This window comes from Schistocerca cancellata, chromosome 7 (assembly GCF_023864275.1).
Source record: "Schistocerca cancellata isolate TAMUIC-IGC-003103 chromosome 7, iqSchCanc2.1, whole genome shotgun sequence".
NCBI classification, from domain to species: domain Eukaryota; kingdom Metazoa; phylum Arthropoda; class Insecta; order Orthoptera; family Acrididae; genus Schistocerca; species Schistocerca cancellata.
The window spans coordinates 248496162-248521769 of NC_064632.1; the positions used below are offsets into that span (position 1 = coordinate 248496162).

At 37.5% G+C, this 25608-nt stretch overlaps 1 protein-coding gene across 1 annotated transcript in view; it reads right to left on the reverse strand.

Annotated features, from left to right (window-relative positions):
- LOC126092720 (uncharacterized) overlaps positions 1-25608 on the reverse strand; it is a 271027-nt gene that overhangs the window by 83887 nt on the left and 161532 nt on the right. The window contains exons 15-16 of the mRNA XM_049908444.1: positions 14170-14184; positions 3841-3956 (exon numbers count right to left, since the gene is read on the reverse strand). Of these exons, the coding sequence (XP_049764401.1) occupies positions 3841-3956; positions 14170-14184 (131 nt within the window). The remainder of the gene's footprint in view (positions 1-3840; positions 3957-14169; positions 14185-25608) is intronic.

The window sequence follows — 25608 nt, forward strand, 5'->3', positions numbered from 1 at the left end:
ATTCTGTATAAGAATACCTAATCTGAAAAAATAGCATTCCTTCTTCAAATGTAGATCAAACAATCAAAGTCAAGAGTGTCAGAATGTATATGTTTTTTCTTTTCCATTTTATATAGTATATTATGTTATGTTATGTTGTTTAGACCTGTCTGGCATCACTTGTGCAAACTGTGCTCTAAGCTATAGCTGAACCACTAAATCTACAATACAATTTTGGGGCAGTACTGTAATGCAGGAGTAGGTTTAATAATGAATTAAAAAATAGGAGTACGGGTAAGCTACTATAAACAGCATAGTGAACGCATTATTGTGGCCAAGATAGACACGAAGCCCATGCCTACTACAGTAGTACAAGTTTATATGCCAACTAGCTCTGCCGATGACGAAGAAATTGATGAAATGTATGATGAGATAAAAGAAATTATTCAGGTAGTGAAGGGAGACGAAAATTTAATAGTCATGGGTGACTGGAATTCGAGAGTAGGAAAAGGGAGAGAAGGAAACATAGTAGGTGAATATGGATTGGGGCTAAGAAATGAAAGAGGAAGCCGCCTGGTAGAATTTTGCAAAGAGCATAACTTAACTTAATCATAGCTGACACTTGGTTTAAGAATCATGAAAGAAGGTTATATACATGGAAGAACCCTGGAGATACTAAAAGATATCAGATAGATTATATAATGGTAAGACAGAGATTTAGGAACAAAGTATTAAATTGTAAGACATTTCCAGGGGCAGATGTGGACTCTGACCACAATCTATTGGTTATGAACTGTAGATTAAAACTGAATAAACTGCAAATTTAAGGAGATGGGACCTGGATAAACTGAAAGAACCAGAGGTTTTACAGAGTTTCAAGGAGAGCATAAGGGAACAATTGACAGGAAAGGGGGAAAGAAATACAGTAGAAGAAGAATGGGTAGCTTTGAGGGATGAAGTAGTGAAGGCAGCAGATGATCAAATAGGTAAAAAGACGAGGGTTAGTAGAAACCCTTGGGTAACAGAAGAAATATTGAGTTTAATTGATGAAAGGAGAAAATATAAAAATGCAGTAAATCAAGCAGGCAAAAAGGAATACAAACGTCTCAAAAATGAGATCGACAGGAAGTGCAAAATGGCTAAGCAGGGATGGCTAGAGGACAAATGTAAGGATGTAGAGGGTTATCTCGCTAGTGGTAAGACAGATATTGCCTACAGGAAAATTAAAGACACCTTTGGAGAAAGGAGAACCACTTGCATGAATATCAAGAGCTTTGATGGAAACCCAGTTCCAAGCAAAGAAGGGAAAACAGAAAGGTGGTAGGAGTATATAGAGGGTCTATACAAGGGCGATGTACTTGAGGACAATGTTATGGAAAAGGAAGAGGATGTAAATGAGGATGAAATGGGAGATAAGATACTGCATGAAGAGTTTGACAGAGCACTGAAAGACCTGAGTCGAAACAAGGCCCACGGAGTAGACAACATTCCATTAGAACTACTGACAGCCTTGGGAGAGCCAGTCCTGACAAAACTCTACCATCTGGTGAGCAAGATGTATGAGAAATACTAATGCGAATTCTTTACAGATGAATGGAAAAACTGATAGAAGCCAACCTCAGGGAAGTACAGTTTGGATTCCGTAAAAATGTTGGAACACGTGAGGCAATACTGACCCTATGACTTATCTTAGAAGAAAGATTAAGGAAAGGCAAACCTACATTTCTAGCATTTGTATACCTAGAGAAAGCTTTTGACAATGTTGATTAGAATACTCTCTTTCAAATTCTGAAGGTGGCAGGGGTAAAATACAGGAAGCAAAAGGTTATTTACAATTTGTACAGAAACCAGATGGCAGTTATAAGAGTTGAGGGACATGAAAGGGAAGCAGTGGTTGGGAAGGTAGTGAGACAGGGTTGTAGCCTATCCCTGATGTTATTCAATCTGTATATTGAGCAAGCAATAAAGGAAACAATAGAAAAGTTCAGAGTAGGTATTAAAATCCATGGAGAAGAAATAAAAACTTTGAGGTTCGTCGATGACATTGTAATTCTGTCAGACACAGCAAAGGACTTGGAAGAGCAGATGAACGGAATGGACAGTGTCTTGAAAGGAGGGTATAAGATGAACATCAACAAAAGCAAAACGAGGATAATGGAACGTTGTCGAATTAAGTTGGGTGATGCTGAGGGAATTAGATTAGGAAATGAGACACTTAAAGTAGTAAAGGAGTTTTGCTATTTGGGGAACAAAATAATTGATGATGGTCGAAGTAGAGAGGATATAAAATATAGACTGGCAATGGCAAGGAAAGTGTTTCTGAAGAAGATAAATTTGTTAACATCGAATATAGATTTAAATGTCAGGAAGTCGTTTCTGAAAGTATTTGTATGGCGTGTAACCATGGATGATAAATAGTTTAGACAAGAAGAGAATAGAAGCTTTCAAAATGTGGTGCTACAGAAGAATGCTGAAGATTAGATGGGTAGATCACATAACTAACGAGGAGGTATTGAATAAGATTGGGGAGAAGAGAAGTTTGTGGCACACCTTGACTAGAAGAAGGGATCGGTTGGTAGGACTTGTTCTGAGACATCGAGGGATCACCAATTTAGTATTGGAGGGCAGCGTGGAGGGTAAAAATCGTAGGGGGAGACCAAGAGATGAATACACTAAGCAGATTCAGAAGGACGTAGGCTGCAGTAGGTACTGGGAGATGAAGAAGCTAGCACAGGATAGAGTAGCATGGAGAGCTGCATCAAACCAGTCTCAGGACTGAAGACCACAACAACAACAACTGTTCCTTCTGCACATAAATGTCTTTCTCTTAAACAGTAAAAATGTTACCTTCATCATATTTTAGTTTTAGTACACCACTACGAACATATTGTAGAAGCATATTCAGAGAACCAATATAAACATATATCTCCAGCTTCTTTTCTCTTCCATTTTCTTAATGAATTTTTATCACTTTCAAATCTTTGTATGCCCTACAACTTTATCTCTTCTGTGAACCTAGTTAATGAATTGTTGGTCATTTCAAAACATCATCTGTCAGATAATAGCTCACCAAATCTCTTCATTTTATTTTAAATTATTCATGTAATGTTATTTCCATCAGTCTAGACCATGCAATATTAACATCCTTCTACACAATGACACCTACAATGCTTATAGTGTCATCAGATTCAGCATTTCCATGACACATCTTCAGTTTTCTGTTGTGTATCATAGGAGAACAATTAAAGCATTTTTTTTTAAATCAGACCAATGACTGACATTATGAAACCATATTTTTAATTTTTAAAAGTGGCTTCTTTTCTTAATTGTATTCTTTTCTTAGAATTCTGTGATTATTCTTAACTTCTTCTATTATATATTATATCATTCTGAGACTCAGAAGGTTATTATTCACATCCCTGCCAGCATTTCAAATCAGTCAGTCACAGAAATATATTTACTTTGTCAGAAAAGAAGTGTTGCTAACAAGTGACATTATCTTTCATTTTTGAACTTTTTCTTCAATTTTGTGGGCTCCTTCTATGCCCTTCACTGCTCTCTTCACAACTGTCTTACATAACAATTTTGCAAGCCTTCGTACAGACCTGTAAAACTTACATATGGTCATTGTTTTAATTGATATAATTACTAAAAATAGCTTTAATTAGGTATAAAGAATGTATGACATGAACACCACATGGTCTCATTTTCTGAAGGTTAGGAAAAGAAACCTCTAAGCACTCATTAATAGTTAACAATTATCCAAATTTACTCCTGTAATGACACGTTAAAGGTGAAACAGAAAAAATGTAAACACATAAATGTGTAGTATCATATCTAATAATCAAGATAACTACTTACCACAATTAAGGGATCTGCCCACCCAACTACCGTCTTCACAAACAATACGCCATGTTGTCTTCTCCCCCATTATACTTGCTATGCAATTGAATGTCACTTCTGTTCCATCTGGAAAACTGAAAGGAGGTTTCTATCAGTTTCCATAAGATTGAAAGAGTAATCCTTATACATACAATTTGAGTCTAGCCTCCCTCCTCCCATTTTGAAAGTAAAGCAATAGGCCATAAACACATCATATGCAATGACTGGTGCAATGTGTTCCAGATTATCTGTTGCTAGGGATGTTTGGTCAAACATTTAGCTTAAATATATATCTATCTTTGGAGAGTAACAAGTGGGGTGTGTAAATTGAGATTAAGAGGATGACAAATTATAAATGGGAAAAAACGAAGCTAAGAAAATCTTTTCTGGAAAAGATAAATCTGCTTATTAATGTATGGAAATCTGTGGCTGAGAATAACAAATTATTTGGGAATAAAGTAGATGATTCACTGAAAGGCAGAAGCACTGGGTCATTGACAGATACACAAACAAAAGGTACAGAGCTTTGCATTGCTTGCTTTCTCAATGAAATTCACTTCTCAAGCTAGAGGACACACACACACACACACACACACACACACACTGACACGGATATGCCTGTCTCCCTACAGTGTGCTCATTCAACTGCCAGCTCATGGGAGAGTGGGGAGCCTTTTGTGGCCTCGCTAGGGGTGCAGGTAGGGAGGGCAGGTGGCAGAGGGCTGGGCACACAATTTCACAGACTAGGGCATGAGATGGCAGCATACAACTAGGTGACACGTCGGGTGCAATATATGAGGAAGGGGAGAATTTTGTGTTGCTAGAAGCATGTTATGCTGTTATAGGGAGTTGAATGGCACGAGAAGTTGTGTGTGTGGCTGTCATACAGATGTGGCCATAACTACACCATGTGACAAAAGTCATGTACAACAAAGTGTGTCATTGCCGTTACAGATTGTGTTATATAGTCAAGAGAGATTAAATGTAAGAGAAAGAAATGGACGGGCAATAGAGGGCAGCTAGGTAAAGGAGATAGTAATGGAGGGCGGATGAAAAGAGGCTTGGATGGAAGGGGCCACTAGACAGTATAACAATGTACAGAAAGTTCTGTGCTGCCATCTCGTGCCCCAGTCTACGAAATAGCCTGCCCAGCCACCTGCCCTCTCTACCTGCACCCATAGCTAGCCCATGGACGGCTCCCCACTCTCCCATGAGCTGGTAGTCGAATGAGCACACTGTAGGGAGACAGGTGTGTGAATATGAGTGTGTGTGTGTGTGTGTGTGTGTGTGTGTGTGTGTGTGTGTCCACGTTTCTCCTCCAGCTTGAGAAAGGAATTTCATTCTGAAAGCTAAAAAAGCTAAGCTCTGTACCTTTTGTTTGTCAACGACACAGGGCTTTTGTCTTTCGGTGAGTTGTCTCCCCAAATTTGTTTATAATGTATAAATGTGAGTGTTAGGAAATCTTTTCTGAAGGTATTCAGCTAGTATGTATCCTTATACAGATGTGAAATGTTGATCATAAACATATCAGTCCAGAGGAGAATAGGTCTTGAAATGTGGTGCTACATAAGAATACTGAAGAGAAAATGGATGGTCAGATAATTAATGAGGAAGTACTATATCACATTGGGGAAAAATTAATTCATTGCACAACTTGACTTAAAGAAGGGATCAGTTGATAAAACCCATTCTGGGACATAAAGAAATTGTTTATTTGGTAATGGGAGGCAAATGTGAATGGTAAAAATGTTACAGGAAGACTAAAACTAGATTGTAGCAAGCAGGTTCTCATGGATTTATGTTGCAATAATTATGTGGAGATGAAGAGACTTGCTCACAACAGAGCAATGTGGAGAGCTGCATCAAACCTGTCTTCAGACTAAGCCTCAGAACAAAAACAATGACAACAACAACATACTCATTGAAGAACAGTAATATGAGAAAAGACAGTCTGTTGCATCAGGACCGTAATTAAGGTAATGAGAAAGAGTGAGTTACAGTGTGTTAACACAATACAGTGATACTTTGCTCTTTTACAGTGTTCTTGTTTCCGCTGTGTCCTGAAAATGAGCAACAGCAATTTCAAGAAATGGTGAACTATCAGTTATTGTGACATATTCAAAGCCACTACAGATGAAGCTTTCACAAAACTTCAGCTGGGATAATGGAAGAATATTTCATCAGATTTTAAGATGGTTGAAGATATTGTTTGGTGGCTAGAAACTAAATGAGGATAAACCTAAGAAAGGAAGCCTTCTTAAATCAAAAAGCATTAAATCTGCTGATAATTGCAGTTTTTGTGTATTAAAATTATAGGATAACAGTGATGTAGAATATATATCATGCCACTTACCAGATTCTGATAAACAAATTGATGAGGAAAATCTCCGCTACATCTTGCTTATAAATTTAAGGATCACACTACACTGCTATGGGCCATTAGGCTAATTCTACTAAGTACCACAGATCTGTACTGTTAATATAGATGAGCTATCCAAAAAGTTATTTTCTTTTTGTCTGAACACAATAATTTTAATTGGAACATTTGACATAATGATTTTAAAGTGCAGGAGAAAATAAAAGAAACTATTGGTTTATACAGAAAAAAGTTTCCATGTATAATAGTTAATGATCAATATTAGATAGTGTCCAATACTGAAAAGCAAATTTTAGTATGGAAGAACTACAGTTGTCTCATTTTGCAGGCAAAAATGTGAAGATTGAAAGTAATGATGGGGAAAAAATCCAACAGATCCATGAGTCATATAAGAAGAAATACGTAAGAGGCATTATAATTTCAATGAAATGTTATAAAGCTCAATAGAGTTGTTCAAACTCTAAGGAGGGGAAAAAACATTGCAATCCTTCAAACAATGTTTAAGTTTTATGATACTGGTCTCTATTCTGTTCACTTGCTTTTATAAATGTTTGCTTCTCTCCACAAAAACCAAATGCAAGGAAATAACAAGATCACACACTTTTAGTTTAATGAGTCATGTTTTAAAAATATTTCTCATAATTATTCACCAAAGATTGTTTAAGAAATGTGAAAACATTCTCAGTGGCTTGCAGTTTGACATTAAACAACGATTTGACACAAGAGAGGCTACAGGTCTAGCAGCTGTGCAAGACTGCTTTGATCAGTGTGTAAACACATGACTGCCTTTTATTAATTCAAAAAAGCTTTGACAGAGTGTGGTATAAGAAACTGATTCAAATTACTAACAAAATTGACACTGGTAAGAATGATCTTAGATGCATAAAAATTATATTGAAACCAGACTGCTCAGATGAAATCTCCAAAATGTTCAGATCTGTAGTATTAACAACATCCAACATGTCAATGATGCTACACTGCTCCCAAATAATATATAAGATGTAGGAAGACTACTTAACATTGTAGGTGAATATAGCAAAACTTCACAAAGGTGCAACCAAAGACTGAGAGGCTTATAAGAAGCAGTGTCAGCAACACTTCCTTGCTTTTTGTGTCACTGATGCAAACTTGTGTAAGGCTTTGTTCCTTTCTCAGATTGGGTGCCAGTTAGTCCCATTCCAGGAACCTGCGTTACTTCCCTCAACAAAATGTGTAAATTGTTTGTCAAAATATCATTGCACACGCCTGCAGGTCATTGCAGTGTGTGTAGAGTTCTGTCATTGTCATAAACAGCCCCACAAGTCCTATTGGGCTTGGACAGCTGAACTCCATGGTCCAGTCACAAATTTCAGTTTTTTACTGATGCTCATCATAATTCCTGTGCTGATTCCATGGTCCCTGAACCATCATTAGGTTGCCTCCTGACTAGAAGATGTGTCAACATGCACTACAGTGGAAACATCCATCTTTGGGTGAAGTTTTAGTTATTGCTCAATTTAATGAGATATCTTGTGCTGCTAGTGATCAGATTGAGGCTTGGTGTGACAGTGCTGAAGTGGCTCCTGTTCCTGGTCACCAGGTGTCAGTCAATTCTCAGGGGGAGGACAATGTGGCAGCCTTATAAATGCTGCCTAAACACTGTATTGCACAGCAAGATGCCAAATAACAACAACAACCAGAGCATCTTGCCCATACTGTTTCATGGCATGTATTAATTGTGTCTCCAGTGCTAATGACTCATAATAAAATGTTTATCGAAGTGTCAGTTATAGACAAAGTGTTCAGACTACACATCGAGACAGGTGAAGCCATGACTTTACTGAATTTACAAACTTATATCAATTTGGGATCTCTAGTGTTGTCTCCAGTTACTCAATGTTAGGTGAGTTACAACAAGCAGCATATTCTAATTTTGGGGCAATTTACGGCTCCCATATGTAAAAATATGTAGTTCACTCCTTGAATTTTTTGATATTGGGTGATGCTGGCACCAATAATTTGTTTGGTCTAAATGCTTTCAATGATTTTGGTTTTTTCATTTCTTACCAGGTCCCTCAAACCAGCAATTAGCTTCTCTGTGTTCTGAGTTCTCATCTCTTTTCTTGGATGAATTAGGTTGTACCACTAATTTTGCAGCCGACATACCCTGAAACCTACTACATGGCAGTGCTTTTTCCATGAGCACCATATTCCAGTGGTTTTGCTTGATCAACTGGACAGGCTGATGTTGTTGATTGTACAGCCTGTAACATCAAGTGAGTGGTCTACCCTCCCTTGTGACAGTTAAAAACCGCTGGGCTTCACCTCTGCACCAGCTTTAAAGTCTCAGTTAACCCTCAATCTACCATTGACACTTACCCTTTGCCCTGTCTGGGCAAGTTATTGGCTAAAGTCACTGGGGGCCAGTTTCTCTCCAAAACTGATTTATCTGAAGCCTATTTACAAGTTCCATTGGAGGAGAGTTCTAAATGGCTCCCTCTGAGTAACATGCCCTTCAGTTCTAAAAACATCACCACCTCTTGTTCAGTGTGGCACGTAACCTGGTGATTTTTCAATGATTGTTTGGACAATGTTCATTCCATGGTGCATTACTATCTTGATGACATCGCCATGACAGATGCGTCTGTAGAAGTGCATTTATGTAACTTACACACTTTGTTCACTGTTTTACATACTGCAGGGTCGAAATGTAACTTGGCCACAACACACTTTTTTCAGCCATCTATTGTGTATTTTGGGTTAGAGGTTTCTCAGGATGGTGTTAAGCCATTATGTCATCATGTCACCAATGTCATAGCTCTGCCTTTTCCTACAACTATCACAAAACTCCAAACATTTTCATAAAAAGTTGCTTACTATCTTGTATTTATTCCAGGTGTGGCCACACTGGCCCATCCCCATCATGAGTTGCTCCAGAAGAACATTCCTTTTCAGTGGACATGTTCACGTTTCTGAAATCTAAATTACATTTTATTCCTTGTTTGGCTACTTTACAACATAGCCACCACCTGGTTTTGGTAACAGACGCCTCTCTGTATGGACTCGGGGCCTTTCTCACACAGTGATGTGAAGGCAGTTCCAAATATCTGCCATCTCTAATGACCTTGTTGTCAACAGGCACTAATCTCCTCCTCCTCCTCCAAATGTCTAATAGCTTACATATCAAAAACACTCAACTCTGTTCATCAGTCCTATTCCCAAGTTGAAAAGCAAGCAATTGTTATCATCTATGCCATTAAAAAGTTTCATGTGATCTTGTATGGGTCTAAGTTCCACCTCATTACTGACAACAAGCCCTTGATTTCATTGTTTAATCCTTCTGCTTCATTTCCTGACAGAGCAGAGAACGTCTCCAGCATTTGGCCTTGTTTCTGTCTTGCTCCAACTATGAAATACTTTTTTGGCCTAACGCACAACATGCCAATGCCAATGCCCAGTCCCAGCTTCTGACTGGACTGGATGCTACTTTTGATCAGTATGAATTCCTTTGTTTTTACTTAGATGTTGAGGTTAAGCATATGATGGATGGGTTTCATATTACGAGTTCAAAGAACACATCTGCTGTTGTTGCCAATCTGGTTTTGCATCTTGTTGTTCACCTCATTCAGCATGGTTGGGCAGACAGATGTCCGGGCAGTGCTCCTTATCCTTAGTGTAACAATTCTGCCCTCCATCACTGACTTTCAGTATTTGATGGTGCTGTTCATTTCGCTGTGGATCAGCTGTTGCACAGTGTTGTGATCTTCAACAGCCTACAGCCTGATGTGCACTGGCTCTTACAACAGGTATGTTAGGGGGTCTTGCATATCATGTTATTGGCCCATCAGCGTGTGTTCTGGCCTGGCAACAATGGTGACATGGTGCATCTTGTCGCGATGTGCTCTCATTGTGCTACCTAATAGGTAGCACTGCAGGAGACACTCTCTTCGTGGCCCACACTGTAGCTTCTGTGGAAATGTGTCCATGTTGATTTTGTGGGACCCTTCATAAATTCTTACTGGTTGTTGGTTGTAGATGCTTTCTCTAAATTTCCATACATTATCCACTGTACTCTGATTTTGGCTGTGACTATGATTGCGGCTGTCTCCAAAATTTTTCCTATTGGAATATGCTTGCGATGGACAATGGTACACAATTTGCAGACCAGACCTTCCACAATTTCTGCGCCTCTCGAGGTATTCTCAGATGACTGCTCCTGCTTTTCACCCTCACACTAATGGCAAGGCAGAACATCTTGTCCATATGTTCAAGGGTCAAATCAAGAAGTACATCATAGACTCCTCCACAGATGGCGCCTTGACACATTTCTTGAGTTCCCACAGGTTTATGCTAGTGGAGGATCACAGTTTGGCTGAGATACTCCATGGTCACCAGCTCCAGACCTTTCTCCATCTGCTCACATCACCCCACCAATCCATATTGGAACGACACTCATCTTCCTTCACTCCTAGCTCCACAGTTTGGGCTCAGTGGTTCACCTATTGACCAAAGTGGATTCTGGCCACAGTCTAAAGCTGCTGAGATTGCTGCCTTTGTAAGGTGTGCACCTGTGATGGGTTGGTTGTGCATCATCATGATCAGCTATGTCCTCACGCCATGGCAAGGGCCACAAGTCCACCACAGCCAGCTCCGCTTCCTCCTTTGGCATCTTTCCTGGCCTCAAATTACATCCCTGCAGTGGGGAGGGGGGGGGGGGAACCCATCCTCCTTGTAGATATCACAACATCTTGCCTCTGGTGATTCCACTGCCAGCTGGGGTGGTACTTACAGGTCTTTCCAACAGTGGCGTCCCTGGCACCCTAACTGAGGCCTTCACTGTTGGCACAGTTCCACCACTTTAGGGAACTGGACACCAAAATGCAAGTAACGCCATTGTCACCTATCTTCTTGTATGGTACTTTGCAGGGGAGCGACCACCACACTTGTCCGTGGCAGTGCCAATTCCTCCCTTACTCACAAGTTCCATCCCAGAATTTCCTTCCACCGTTACCGCCATCACCTACAGCATCTTCTGCAGGGGCTGTGGATGTTTCAATTGCTGTCCCAACACCCATATTGACAGAGCACCATTTCCTCAGTGGGGTGCTGTAACTCTGTCCTTAATACTTGGATAAGTGCTGTGGCACAAGGTCGCTGGGATGCTACACTTTGAATATTCAGCCAATGTCATCTGTGCAGGCTAGCCACCAGAAGCTGTCTTCAGTGGGCCACATGACTTATGCACATGGTACAGAATGCAGCACACCATGTACCAGAGACCTTCTCTTTACAAGTGCAGTGCTGCATGCACTCGCTCTCATTTTGCTTTCACACCTACTGTCAGCAACCGCCTACTTTAAGCAACTGCCTGCATCAGTAGCTGGATTGTTTCTATGTTTGTATCTAAGTTCACTACTGTTGTTCGCTTGTACATGGAAGAAGAATAAACTTTGGTTCATTGTGGCCCTACTGTTGTTTGTGTGTTAGAGTACCCCCAACAAGTTCTTCTGCTGTACGAACTGTGAGGACAATGTTAGGCTAATTACAGCACACTCATTCTTTTTGGGTGTCATACACAAATGGAATGGAAAGAAAGCACACACACACACACACACACACACATACACACACACACACACACACACACACATGGGGGTATGTCTGAAAGCTGCTCATCTAAATTTTTAATTTTGCTCTTGTCAGCTGTTCAACATCTCAGCTATATCACAAGTAGTTACATTTATTTTTACATATATGTATCCATTCAGGACTTTCAAATACAATGTTTTCACAAAATAAATGATTCAATTTTTGACCACATGTGTAGATGCTAAAAGCATAGTAATTCACTTACTTAAGGGGAACTGCTACTGTGTCTTCTGATATGAAACTTAAAATTTTGTTTATGTTAAAATTTACATTAATTGAAAGATGATGCAACAAAACTATCATGCCAAATGCTGCAAATAATCAGTTCAAAAATGTTCATCATATCCAGCTTGTTATGCAAACAAATAAAAAATGTATATTTACATACAGTTTATGTGAAAAAATAATAATATAAGATTTCTGACAGCTTAGCCTTCCTACAGTTGAAATCCCGCAATCCTAGTTCTCAGCTACTATGACTTTTCATGGTTCCATTTTGTAAAGTTTCATGGAGATAATCAACAAACTTCTGACAGATCTGAGAAACATTATCTGGTTGCCATTTTCTTAAACACCGAGGTATTTATGAAGATAACAGAGTTATCAGCACAGGCCCTCAAATGTCATGGCAATAATAACTAATAATAGAAGACTGACAGCCACATTAACAGACTATGGTACAGCAATGATACTACAATTAAAAACACTGACTGAGGTTGCGCAATTAATGCATTGGACTTGCATTTGAGTGAAGCTAAGTTGAAATTCCTGTTGGGCATCCAGATATAGGGTTCCCATGATTTCCTAAATCACACATGGAAAATGTCAAGATGGTCTCTTTGTAATTCTATGGTAAATTTCACAAAACTCATTTAATAAAAGGCCTTGCTCCATTCATAATGACTTCATCAATGACAGGACATTAAACCCTGATGTTCCTTCACTCCTTTCTCTTACTAGGCCCTGGCATCTAAGTTTCCTACCTCAAACAGAAGTACATAGAAAAAACCTCTCAAAACAGAATATGTGGTAACCATGTGAGCTATGACCAAGGACCAAACAGGTTTAAACTACGTTCACTCTACATTAGTTCGCAACAACTAAACACTTCGTTATACGAGGGTGTGCTGAAAAGTAATGGCTCCAAATTTATTGAGTCAAACTCTTAAAGCTTTTTAAATAAAACAAATGTTACTGACATTCTACAACTTTATTCTTCACATCTACATATTTGCAGCTCTCTGCCGATAGAAGGCTTTGGATTGTAGCATGTAACATGGTGGTGTGTAATGTAACCATGTCGGTGCATGGGAAACAGCATGCCTAGTTTTGAATTCGAAGAGTTTGTCCACACATGGAGCTCCCTCTCCTTCAGCATGACAATGCCACACCACACAAGAGCACTACAATGTCTGCAATGATCTGATGGTTCGGGTTCACTGTCATTGATCATCCTGCATTATGTCCTGTCTTGGCCCCATCTGATTTTCATCTGTTTACAAACCTTAGAGAACATCTTCGAGGACTCTTCAAGGACTTCCATTTGATAGTGATGAAGTAGCGCAAGCAGAGGTGAGGTTGTGGCTCCATTGACAAAGTCAAACATTCTACAGTGACAATATCAACAAACTAGTCTCTCATTGAGAGAAATGTGTTTGTCGCAATGGGACAATGTTGATAAATAGATATGTTGACATAAAAATGTAGAAAGTTAATAACCTTCTTACATAAAAAGTTTTAAGAGTTTTTGCTTACAAAATTCAGAGACTTTACTTTTCAGCACACCCTTGTATATCCTACAAGTACATTTTAATAACTACAGAAAATAAATAAAAAATCTCAGTTGGAATAAAGTCACTGGTTATTTCTTTAATAAGTTCTGTACACCTTATTCTGTAATTAGGAATGTATCTCATAAAGTCAGCTTGAAAAATGTAATGGTGTGTTGCACATAACTAGTCTCCCTATGCTGTATGATGAAGTTACTAGTATGCAAAAGGAAATGGAATAATATTCTATACAGCAAATACTCACCCAACATGCATATAACTCATTCCTACCCTAAAAAATCAGCTCAATTGCTTGATGATATTTTCATCAAATAAACAGTGAGTATTATGCATACATTTATCTTATTCAGTGTTGTAAAATTAGTGAAGTGCATATTAGAAATTCATTGTCATAGAACTGAAATTTTGAGATAGTATTATCTGAACATTGAAACAAAATATAGCTTATTAAGGAAAACTATTTAAAACTCGTTGCTCTAATACTTGTGTAAGCAAAAGACAGAAGAAACTTACTTGGATGGTTCCCAGCTGCAGCATATTCAAGAAAAAAGTAAAATGTTGACTCATTACTGTTCATAATCTTCTCTAGTTACAAACTTACAATTCCATTAATATTTAACACGAACAGTTGGGAGCAACAAGTACAATGGCAGTTTTACAGTATCAAATTGATAAAAATCAGTTTTAAACCATCATATATGCACAAATTAATAGTAAAAAAGTAAGCATCTGTCACTATTATCTGTCAGCTTACCAATTAATGTAAAAATTTGACATGCTTTTAATACCTTCACTTCACATCGTAAATAATTGAGGTCTTTTAGGTTACTGTGTCTGAAACTTTCATGTTAAATGGTCTCCTTTGTGTAGATGAATATATATGTAGTACAGAAAAAGCACAAACTATCAATTTGAATGCAGTAGGAAGATATTAAGTAAAATCATTGTACTGCCACTGTAACTTCTTCTGTCATTGTACCCTCTATTACCGTTCACACTTCTGTCTGCTGCCTGCATGTTGATTGGTTTATTTATCTGTGTTTCTGTATGTTCTTTTTGATCTACTGATCATAAATAAATTAGTAAACAGACTGAGTAGTTTGTGCTATGCATTTAATGTCCTGATTAAAGTCAGTGAAATAGACAACACTAGAATGTGCATAATTTGCACTTGCACAGTTGACACTCAAATTTTGCATTCCATTTTGGGGTGTCTCAGACAGAAGGATATGTAGAATGGAATAATTATGGTAATGAGTCAAGTGCTCCTTTTCTTCACCTTTAAATATCTATTTCTGGAGCTCAGTATCCTACTAGTGTCACATACTTATAATCACAAAACAGTGTGTTTTACACATATTTTTACAAAAAATCAGACCCATAGTTATGAAGGCCTCCCTATAATTAATGTCTATGTACAGGACACAATAGTGTAGGGCACATGGGGGCTCTTCTTTATGCTCGATCTCCACATTATATGGGTATGAAAATTTATAACAAAGTAAAATGAAGAGAATTCCTCAGCATAAATTCAGAAACACTGAAAAAAAAACTTATATCAGAAACTAGTGCAGGAATATTACTATTCAGTAGAAGAATTCACGAATGACAACCTGAAAATTTGCGCAAGAGAGAGCAAGTACTTTGGACTGTTAATTTTTAAAAGTTTGTAACTTTCGAAGAAAATTTATTAATTGCTTAATTAATTATTATCCAATACAGTATATTATATTACTGATATTATAAGAAAGATTGTAAATCAGTTTTTGTGTTTTGATGAGTCTCCTGTACACTAAGTGAGTGACTTAAAACTGTATGTCACAAGACAATAAACTTCTGTTCTGTTCTATACAACAAGCTACCTAAGAACTTAAAAGTGAAATACAGAAGGATTCACAGAAAAAGAAAAAAATGTGACTTCAGAAGAACTGTCTCTATACAGTCGAAGAATTTCTGAATGGCACTCTAAAGTAAACAAGCTGTATATTTTCTTACTTATTATTAAGTTTATAGCTGATTAGTTCATTCTACAGGTATTACTGTTATGTTTCTTATTTTGAGTCTAAAACAACCAAGTTAAATATTTTCTACTGATTTATGACAATATTATGAAAATTGTAATGGAACTGACAAATAGACATCATTTTATTTTATTATACACTAAAGTCGTGTTATAAAAGCTTTTGCTTAAGATAATACTAAGTTAGGTGTTAAGATCAATAATCGATATTGGAATTGTATGTTCTTTGTAGCTTATGACCGTGATCTTTGGTCTACAATGGGTTTTCGGGCACTTGAGTTTTGGCTGCAGTTGAGTATAGTTGTGTATCTAGTTTTGACAATAAAAGTGTGTTTTCGATACAAAGAAACCGTGGAATACTGCGTCATGATTTCGATAGTCCAGAGATAATTAAAAAACCCGCACCTTTTCTTGGACCCAGAGCAGCAAAGGAATCATTGCCTAGACAACGAGAAGCCACATGGACAACGCAGACTCAGCAGCATCAACAAAGGAGACATCATGGCCAGCTCTACTAAACTACTATACAGCCATTAGCCACACCGTAACGGTGTCCTTATGGAGATAACTTTTCCTGCACAGTAGAGTGGGTTCGTGACAACTGGCGGCTCTTTGCCAGGATTAAGACATTTAAATGTACTGGTTTGACGAAATCTGTTTTGCAGAAGTCTAATGACCATGTGGTACAAAGAAGTGCTATACATGGAAGTAAAGGGAGACGAAACGAAACAGTAAAGTGGACTAACCACACAAGTGAGGACCCAGACTGAAAAGATAAGTACATTTGTTTAGTGCTGTTTATTCCTTTTATTATTTTGTGAGTGAAATTTCACAAAAATGACCATTGTGAAAGAGGAAAGTGGTGCTGAATCCGAGCAGGATTGTGAAAATTTGTTAGTCTTTGGGGACGTAGACGTGCCGATAAAAACGGAAGATGAGTCAGTCAAAGAAGCGCATCAAAGTCTTAATTCATCAGAACGTGAGAAGGCGGACATTAAATCACTGTTACAAATGATGGAACAATCGTTAGCTTTAAATCAAACAGTTGCAGCCCGCTTACAAGCTAATGAAGATCAATTGCAAAACATTAACCGGACGGTCGCGGACAGTTTTTGGGTTATAAATCAGAAAGTGTCGCGTCTAGAAGGAGCTATGAACAAAAAATTTGATAATGTCTTACTTTGGGGTAATCAACTTCGCAACGATGTATCAAAGATAGACAAGAAACTTAGCAAGGCAGAAACAAAGATTTTGGCGGTAGAATCTAAAGTGGGAGAAGTAAAATCTAGTCTGAGTAACAGAATTCAGTCTGTAAAAAATGAACTGGTCACAGACAGAGAGAAAAATGCAAACTGTTTTGTTAATGTCAATAGTCAAATAGATACAGTTTGTGTAAATGTAAAAGCTATGGCAGTAGATCTTGAAAGTAGGGTAGATTCGAAACTAAATGTTGTGAATGATAAAGTGGAAACAGTCAGCAACACAGCAAAACTCCACGAGACTGTTAAGACAGATGTTAGTGAATTAAAAAGTATAGTACCAGAGTTAAACCAGAAGTTTGAAATATTTAGCAATGATGTAGCTACCAAAACTTTTTCTTTGAACACCTTATTATCCAATATTCCAGTTAAAAACTTTTCTAATGAGTGTAGTTTGCATCCTGTTGACTTTCTGCAGAGTTGTAGAGACAATTTTTTGCCCAATATGAGTGAAAATTTCAAAATTAAGTTTGTTAAAAATTTTTTGGAGGTGGAATCTTTGTCATGGGCCAATCAAAATTTTTCTATGGACATGTCTTATGCAAAATTTGAAATTGAGTTCTTACAATGGTTCTGGTCTGAAACTGAACAAGCCAGGATAAAGAGCGAGTTCCTGAATGGACCAAATTATAGAGAAACACAGGGGACTATGAAACAGTTTTGTAAGAATCAACTGAAGAAACTTGTACGTTTGAATAAACCCTTTGATGAGCTCACACAGATAGATGCTTTTAAAGAGAAAGTTGCCAACAGATGTGCAATGGAACCTAGTGTATGGACCAGATGACAACATTGAACAATTTCTAAACTATGTGGACAAACTTGACAGGATTATAGACAAAGTGGGGAAACCAAAAAACTATTTCAATCACGCACAAAGAGGTGGGGATCATAGTTGGGGAAACACTAATTTTAACAGGAGGGAAAACAGTAGGCCCAACAACCATAGTTTTTATCATAGGGAACAAAATAGTCACAATATTAATAATAATTTCCATTCAAGGGGAAACTATAATTTCCATTCAAGAGGACAATCTGGGAACAACTGGAACAGAAGTAATTACAGGGAGTCTGAAAACAGGAATTGGCATGAACATAGTGACACCAAGAGTCAAAATGCTATGGGAAGTCATGAAGTAAAAAACTAGCATGCGCTCCATTGTCAGTCCACAAGGTAGGGGCAAAAATCATAGATAATAGATGGACCAATAACAGTGACTACGTTGCACCAAGAGATACATCTCAAGTAATGAGCAGTTATCTTATGAATGTGTACTACCCTCTAGACACAGTACCTGTTAAGAACGAACACATTAGTTGTAATAAAGAGCCAGAGAAAATAATTGACTTAGTTGAATTTTATGAATGGGCAGAAGCTTGTAGTTTGTCAGAGGACCAGCAGGTTAACGATGTAAATGATTTAGGAATTGATGTACTGATGAGGGAACCAAGTGAGCAAATTGTTGACACTGATTTAACGAGCAAAGAATTAAATACACTTGGGTGTGAAAGCAACGTTTTAAGTTTTCGGGAGAGAGAGGTTGATGATTGTAGTATTTGGGAAAATGAAGAGTTAATGATACATGATGATGGTGAAAAATATTTTGTTTGCTTGAAAGAGGAAATGGAGGCATTAGTTGTTGTGGGAGAAACTGATATGCATGCTGTAGATGTACCCAAGGATGTTATTAACAGTTTATGTGGTGTTAATGCCAGTGTCAGAATCAATAGGCTCTGTAATGCAACATCTTATGAAGGAACCTGGACAGTTGATAAAGATTCCCTGAACAGTAAAACTGACTGTGCAAGTAGGCTACCATTTGCAATGAACAAAGGTGAATTATTCCTTCATAATATGTGGCTAAATAGTGATGCAATTAAAAATGATAGCAATTTTAGAAAAATGATTCTCAATATGTCTCAAATTTTATATCCTGATTGGTGGCAAAACACTAAAAAATATTATTGTTGACCAACTGAAGGATAAATACCTTAGTGGTGAACAATGTTATATGGGTGAAAATATTTGGATTAATGAAATTATCAATGCAAGCGACAGTGCTAATGATGTGTGTGTTAATGTAATGACCGTAGATAATAAAGGTGACAGTAATATAGGTACTTGTAAGTCAGAAAGTCATTGTTTCAGTGAAATTCAAAATGATTTATTGTATGAATATGTTCAGCCTGAAAAATGTTATGACATAGGTAGTCCGTTCATTAGAGCAAAAGTTGGTACCTGGGAAGGCAAGTACCTTATAGACACAGGGAGTCAGGTGTCAGGAATATCTGAAATTCTAAGCAAAAAGCTGAAGTGCGAGAAAGATTACATTGAAATGCCAGTCATTGGGGTGAAAATAAGAGGGGCTACAGGAAAACATAGTAAAACTGTGAAAAGACAAACTTTGTTATCTTTTATAATTGAGGGAGTAACATTTACACATGGATGCCTAATTATACCAGGCCTCAGTGAGGACCGTATTCTCGGGATGTCATGGATTCGGAGTGTAGATGAAAGATTTGACTGGGGAGGACAAAAACTTATCATAACAACACCAAATGGGGGGTGTATCTCCACCAAGTTTGTCAGATCAAATACAGTTTTGTGTAATGATAAATTTAACACTATAAATCTTGTAAAGGAGAAAAGATATGTTGACAAACACATAACAGGGCTAGATTTAAGTGAAGTAGATTTCAACACTCTGGTAAACACTAATATTTCAGAAGCTAGCGGTCTAAATGATGAGCAAAAACAGGAACTAGAGTCTTTGTTATGGGAATCAGTGATGTCTCTAGCAACATTCCAGGGAAAGTTAGGGGTTACGAATGTACTTTGCTAGTAAGACCACATGACCCATTTTTCATAAAACCATATGGTGTGCCCATAGCAAAACCTACAGCAGTTGAGAAAGAATTACATAAGATGGAAGTGTGTGGCATTATTGAAAGGAGTATCAGTGCTTATAATAACTCACTGGTAGTTGTGTCAAAGAGGGATGGAGGAGTGAGAATAGTTCTTGACTCCAGGCCTTTAAACAATATCTTATACAGGGAAACAGACCACCCTGAAAACATTGATGAGCTGTTGCACATGTTCAAGGACATAAAATTAATGTCAAGTCTAGACTTAACCTCAGGCTTTCACCAAGTACCCTGGCACCCAAATCTAGGAAATACACTGCTTTTCTTTACAATGGCCATTGCTATCAGTATTGTGTAGTCCCTTTTAGCTTGAACTCATTGGTAGCAGAATTCATTAGAGCTTTAGACCATGTGCTTGGGCAGGAACTTGTATCCAAATTAGTGATTTATGTAGATGACTTTTTAGTAACGGGACAAGACTGGAATGAGCATGTTGGGCTTGTAAGACAGGCATGTGAGAAACTTAGAAGAGGGGGAATGACACTAAAACTAGGAAAGTGCAAATTTGCATACCAGAGTTAAAATTTTTGGGGCACGTCATAACAGAAAAGGGAATTTTGGCAGATCCAGACAAAATTAAAGCTATTGCAGAGTTTCCTATACCCCGTAACAGAAAACAACTGACAACATAGTTGCAGATGCTCTATCAAGGCTACCAGTAGGAGGGGAAACAGAAATTTTTGATCAGAATGAAGAAAAACAGTTTAAAATGAGGTATATTAAAGGGGTCACAGATGAAAAAGTTGTTAGATCATTGTGTGATAAAATCAGGAGGAGCCAGAACCATGGTGCAAATTGGAAATTAGTAAAGGGCTGTTTAGGGAAAAAGAAATATGAAAAATTAGACAAGTACTATAAGGTGTTTAAAGGTACTCAGTTTCGGAGAACTGACGAAGACTCGGACAATTGGAAACTATGCTGGCCTGAGGAGGAAGCTGAGAGGTTAATTACATATACTCATGAGAGCTATGATCATTGTGGCATACAGAAGTGTATGCAGAAATTACAAGAAAACATATACTTCTACAATATGGCCAAGAAAGTTAGAAAAGAATTGTCAACTTGTGATAAGTGTGAACGAGTCAAAGTAAGTAACAGAAAGTGTCAAGGTGAAATGCAAAACATTATTCCTGCACAACCTCTAGACTTAGTTGCTGTTGATTTCTATGGGCCTCTTCCAAGGAGTAGGAGTGGCCACTGCTACATTTTTGTCATGGTGGATGTATTTTCTAAACTAATCAAGTTGTATCCTGTCAGAAAAGCCACAGGTAAAGAGATAGTTACAAAAGTTGAAAAAGACTATTTCTTAAATGTTGGGAAACCAAAAGCAATCTTGTCAGATAACGGTTCTCAGTTTTTCTCAAAAGTTTGGAAAGGCTTTGTTGGTAAATCGGGAATCAAACATGTTCAAATATGTGTATATAATCCATCGTCAAACCCAGCTGAGAGGTATATGCATGAGATTGGTCGTTTATGTCGTACATATTGCAATCATAAACATCCTACATGGTATGACCATGTACAAGACTTTGAAGATGTTATGAACAGCTTGCAGCACACTTCCACAGGATTTTCACCTTATGAAATTATGTTTCATCTAAAACCAGACAACATTATCATTGAACTCGTAGAATTTCCACCATGCACAATGATGACTATGCATGAACGTGAAGCCATAGTCAAAGAAACAATGATAAAACGGGGGGAAATTAGAAAAAGACGACATGATGGCAAGATCAAAGCAACCAAGTTTAAAGTAGGAGATTATGTTTTAGTAAAATCACATGAGAAATCAAAAATTCTAACTTCTGAAATAAAGAAATTCTTAGATATATACATGGGTCCATTCGAGATTGTAGAGCATCCACACCCAAATGCATACCGGTTGGTGTATCCTAAATCCAGGACAGTTCTCGGGCTAAGGAATATTGTTTCATTGAAATTGTATAAACAAAAGGGATAAGACTAGTCTGAGAAAGTTAAAAGGTGACTCAACAAAAGTTTTTCACTGGAAATTTTGCATATAAAAAATTGTCTAATTTTGATACAGTTTTGTGCCCTTGAAAATGTTTATTATTTGTTTAATATGTATTCACTGTATGAAGTGTTTGCAATGAATTTTCTGTGTAATATGCTAGCCATGTTAGTTTTTGATATTTCTGTATGTTTATGCAATTTGATTGATGTTTGATAATTTGTGTAATTTTAGTTTGCGTAACTCTCACACCACATTTGTTGAGACATCATTTAAAATGCAAGCCTCTAATCAGCACTAAATCTGTCTTGCAACAATTAAGTTTTTTAAATTTTTTACTCTTAAAGGCAGAGTCCTAATTACTACACACTGAAGTGCTTGAAATGTCCAACTCTACCAGGAGACAATCATTTTCAGTAAACCACATGAATTACTGTATATTTCTCTCTCAACCTATGCAAATGCATAGGCAGTAATATTTTTTAATTTTGATAGATATATACCATTCCAAAACTTTCATCCATGATTCTACCTTTGCACTTTTACTGTGAATATGAACCCTTGTAACAAACTGCCTGTAACTTTACTTTTGAAAACAATTTAATTTTTTTATCCTTGGAGTAATGTCTTTGTGATAAGATATTTTACACCCAATATGTGTGATTTTGTATTACATGTTTATTGAATTTATTAGTATTTAAAGAATCTTTTTTTGGACCAGTTCATACCTGTGTAGTGTTACTCAGACAGATTCTGTAAACTTCTTCCACTAGATAAACATTACCAGAAGGTTAACTATGTATCCTACCCATGTACTTACATATAAACATTATGTAACCAAAAGGTGATCTCTGTATGTGATTTTTAGAAAACATGGCATTATAGTCAATGAAGCAATACAAACAGCTAAGCTTTGGAAACAGATGCACTGCAGGACAAGCAGAAATCAGACTTTTTAACGGAAGTCACCTATGTGCAGATGGACAATGTGGGACAGACTTTGAGTAGTGTGAAAAGTGGGCAACAAAAGAAAATAAAACAAGCCTGCAGTTAAAAGTTACAGTCTTTCAATGGTTTCATGTGAAGTGCTACAACATTATGGACTCTTCTAAGTGAAAATTGTGAATCTTCTTTTGTATTTCATTTACTCTAAGGTTAAAAATTGTATGTTTTCCTTTACGGAGTGTAACAATTTCAGTGTTAGCATAATTCAAAGGAAAGAGTCCTATTAAAAATTTTAATTTATTTAAAATCATATTCTTGGCAGTTCCATTATTCTGGTGTCAGAATTTTGTTCGCATTTTCATACTTACAAAATTCTTGGGGGGCTATTGTAATGGAACTGACAAATAGACATCATTTTATTTTATTATACACTTAAGTCGTGTTATAAAAGCTTTTGCTTAAGATAATACTAAGTTAGGTGTTGCGATCAATAATCGATATTGGAATTGTATGTTCTTTGTAGCTTATGACCGTGATCTTTGGTCTACAACAGGTTTTCGGGCACTTGAGTATAGTTGTGCATCTAGTTTTGACAATAAAAGTGTGTTTTCGATACAAAGAAGCCGTGGAATACTGCGTCATGATTTCGATAGTCCAGTGACAATTAAAAAACCCGCACCTTTTCTTGGACCCAGAGCAGCAAAGGCGATGCCTAGACGAGAAGCCACATGGAGAACGCAGACTCAGCAGCCTCAACAAAGGAGACATCATGGCCAGCTCTACTAAAGTACTATACAGCCATTAGCCACACCGTAACGGTGTCCTTATGGAGATAACTTTTCCTGCACAGTAGAGTGGGTTCATGACAAAATGAAAGATTTCTACTCACCATATAGAGGAGATGCTGAGTTGCAGACAGATACAACAAAACAACTGCCATAAATATTGAGCTTTTGGCCAAAAGAACTTTTTCTAAAGTATATACATTCATGCAAGCACAGCTTACACACACACAACCATTGTCTCTGGCCACCAATGCTGGACTTCGAGAAATGCGCATGAATGGCAGGAGTAAAGAGGAGGGAGGGGAAGATAGAGCAGGATAGAGGTGGAGGAGGTAAAGTGCTGCTTCTCGTTGAAGCATGCATGGATGTGGTGGGGACAGGGTATGGCAGCTAGGGGTAACTGGGAGATTTGAGGGGAAGGTGGGGGGTGGAAAAGGATAGAAATAGGAGGGAAAAAAAGACTAGTAAAAGCATTGGTGGAATAGAAAGCTGTGTAGCACTGGAGTAGCATTAGGGAGGTGGACTGGTGGATGAAGGACAGGGACTAATGAAGGCTGTGACCAGAGGGAGTTATGGGAATGAAAGTTCAACATGTATGGCAGCCTTTTGTTGTCTGTCTGGGACTCAATGTCTCTTCTATAAGAATGGCAGCAGTCTTTCCTTTTCATAACATTGTCATTATTCCATTCTGGACTTCCCATTGTTTATTTCTGGTTATTTATTTCATTCTACAAATAGAACTGTTCTTCTTCTTATGTCCCATATCCATTACTTTTGTTTTATTATGAGATAATAATGATAATTATTGTAATGTAATATTGTAATTTGTCCGATATCCTTTTTTACTTATTATGATTTAATTATAACATTTATACAAACTGTAGCTGTGACTTGCCCCTTATCCACGTGCAATAACCCACAATATGATTTATGGGATCATTAAAAATCAAATCAAAATCAAAGCCACCTTTTTCTGTTATTTAGTTAACTCAGTCTTATGCCACATGTGAAAAGGAATAAAATACACCAGTAGTGTAAAACAAACATGTAGTTTATTTAGATGTTTCTAAAAATAAAAATACAGTTTCAAAACTACGGAGCAAAACAATCCCATATTCATAATAATGTTAATATAACACACAACCTGATAACACACTGTATTTTTCCAGCAGCAAGAATAAACGAATACTTGTGTGAACACAGCCTCAGCAACACAGCGTTGCCTGTGGAACCGACATCTCAAATCCACTCCACAATAATTCATCGTCAGCCCCTGTGGTTTACACTTGACAGTTCACTCCCAACTCTTCCCCCCACTCCATACCTCCCTTTCCATTTCCTGCCCCCACAACCACCCCTACGCAAGAATTGCCAACAGAACTGCCACCAATTTGTTAGTGTAGTAAACCCAATTACTATGGATTCAGCACTAATATTCATTTCATACTACTTTTATGTCACCCTCTTCTCGCCTCTAAGGATGAAATTTCATTTTAACTTTCATAAAAGTAGTTTACTGAGATGTGCCATTGGGGAAAAACAGGATAGGGTGGAATGGGACAGTGCCCTGTCACTTTTGTATGCAGGTAGATTTCACACTACATGTATTTTTTTCTTTCACCTTGCTTTTCCAGAAGATGTAGACTTATATTAGAAAGACTGACAGACAGCAACATTGGAAAGATTTGTTCATGAAGCAGAGTTGACAGATCAGATGGGAAATTTTAAAGATGTGTATGCCACAGAACAATAGTTGTATTAACAGATTTCCATTATAAGAATTAACTACAGGATTCTGTTACAAGCACAGAAAGGAAAGAAGGAAAGAGGGTGCAATAAAGGTCAAAAATGCTAGGAGAGTGAAGTCAGCTGCGAAAACACTCTTTGAGAATATTAAAATAGAAAAATCTAACTGTACACAAAAAAACAAGAGAGATGAGAGAGACCTTAAGCAGGATACAAGAAAGAAAATGATGAAGGGTTAATCAGAGGGAGGGTAAGCTGAGCATCTCTAATGTGAGGACTTTTACGCCATTTATAATG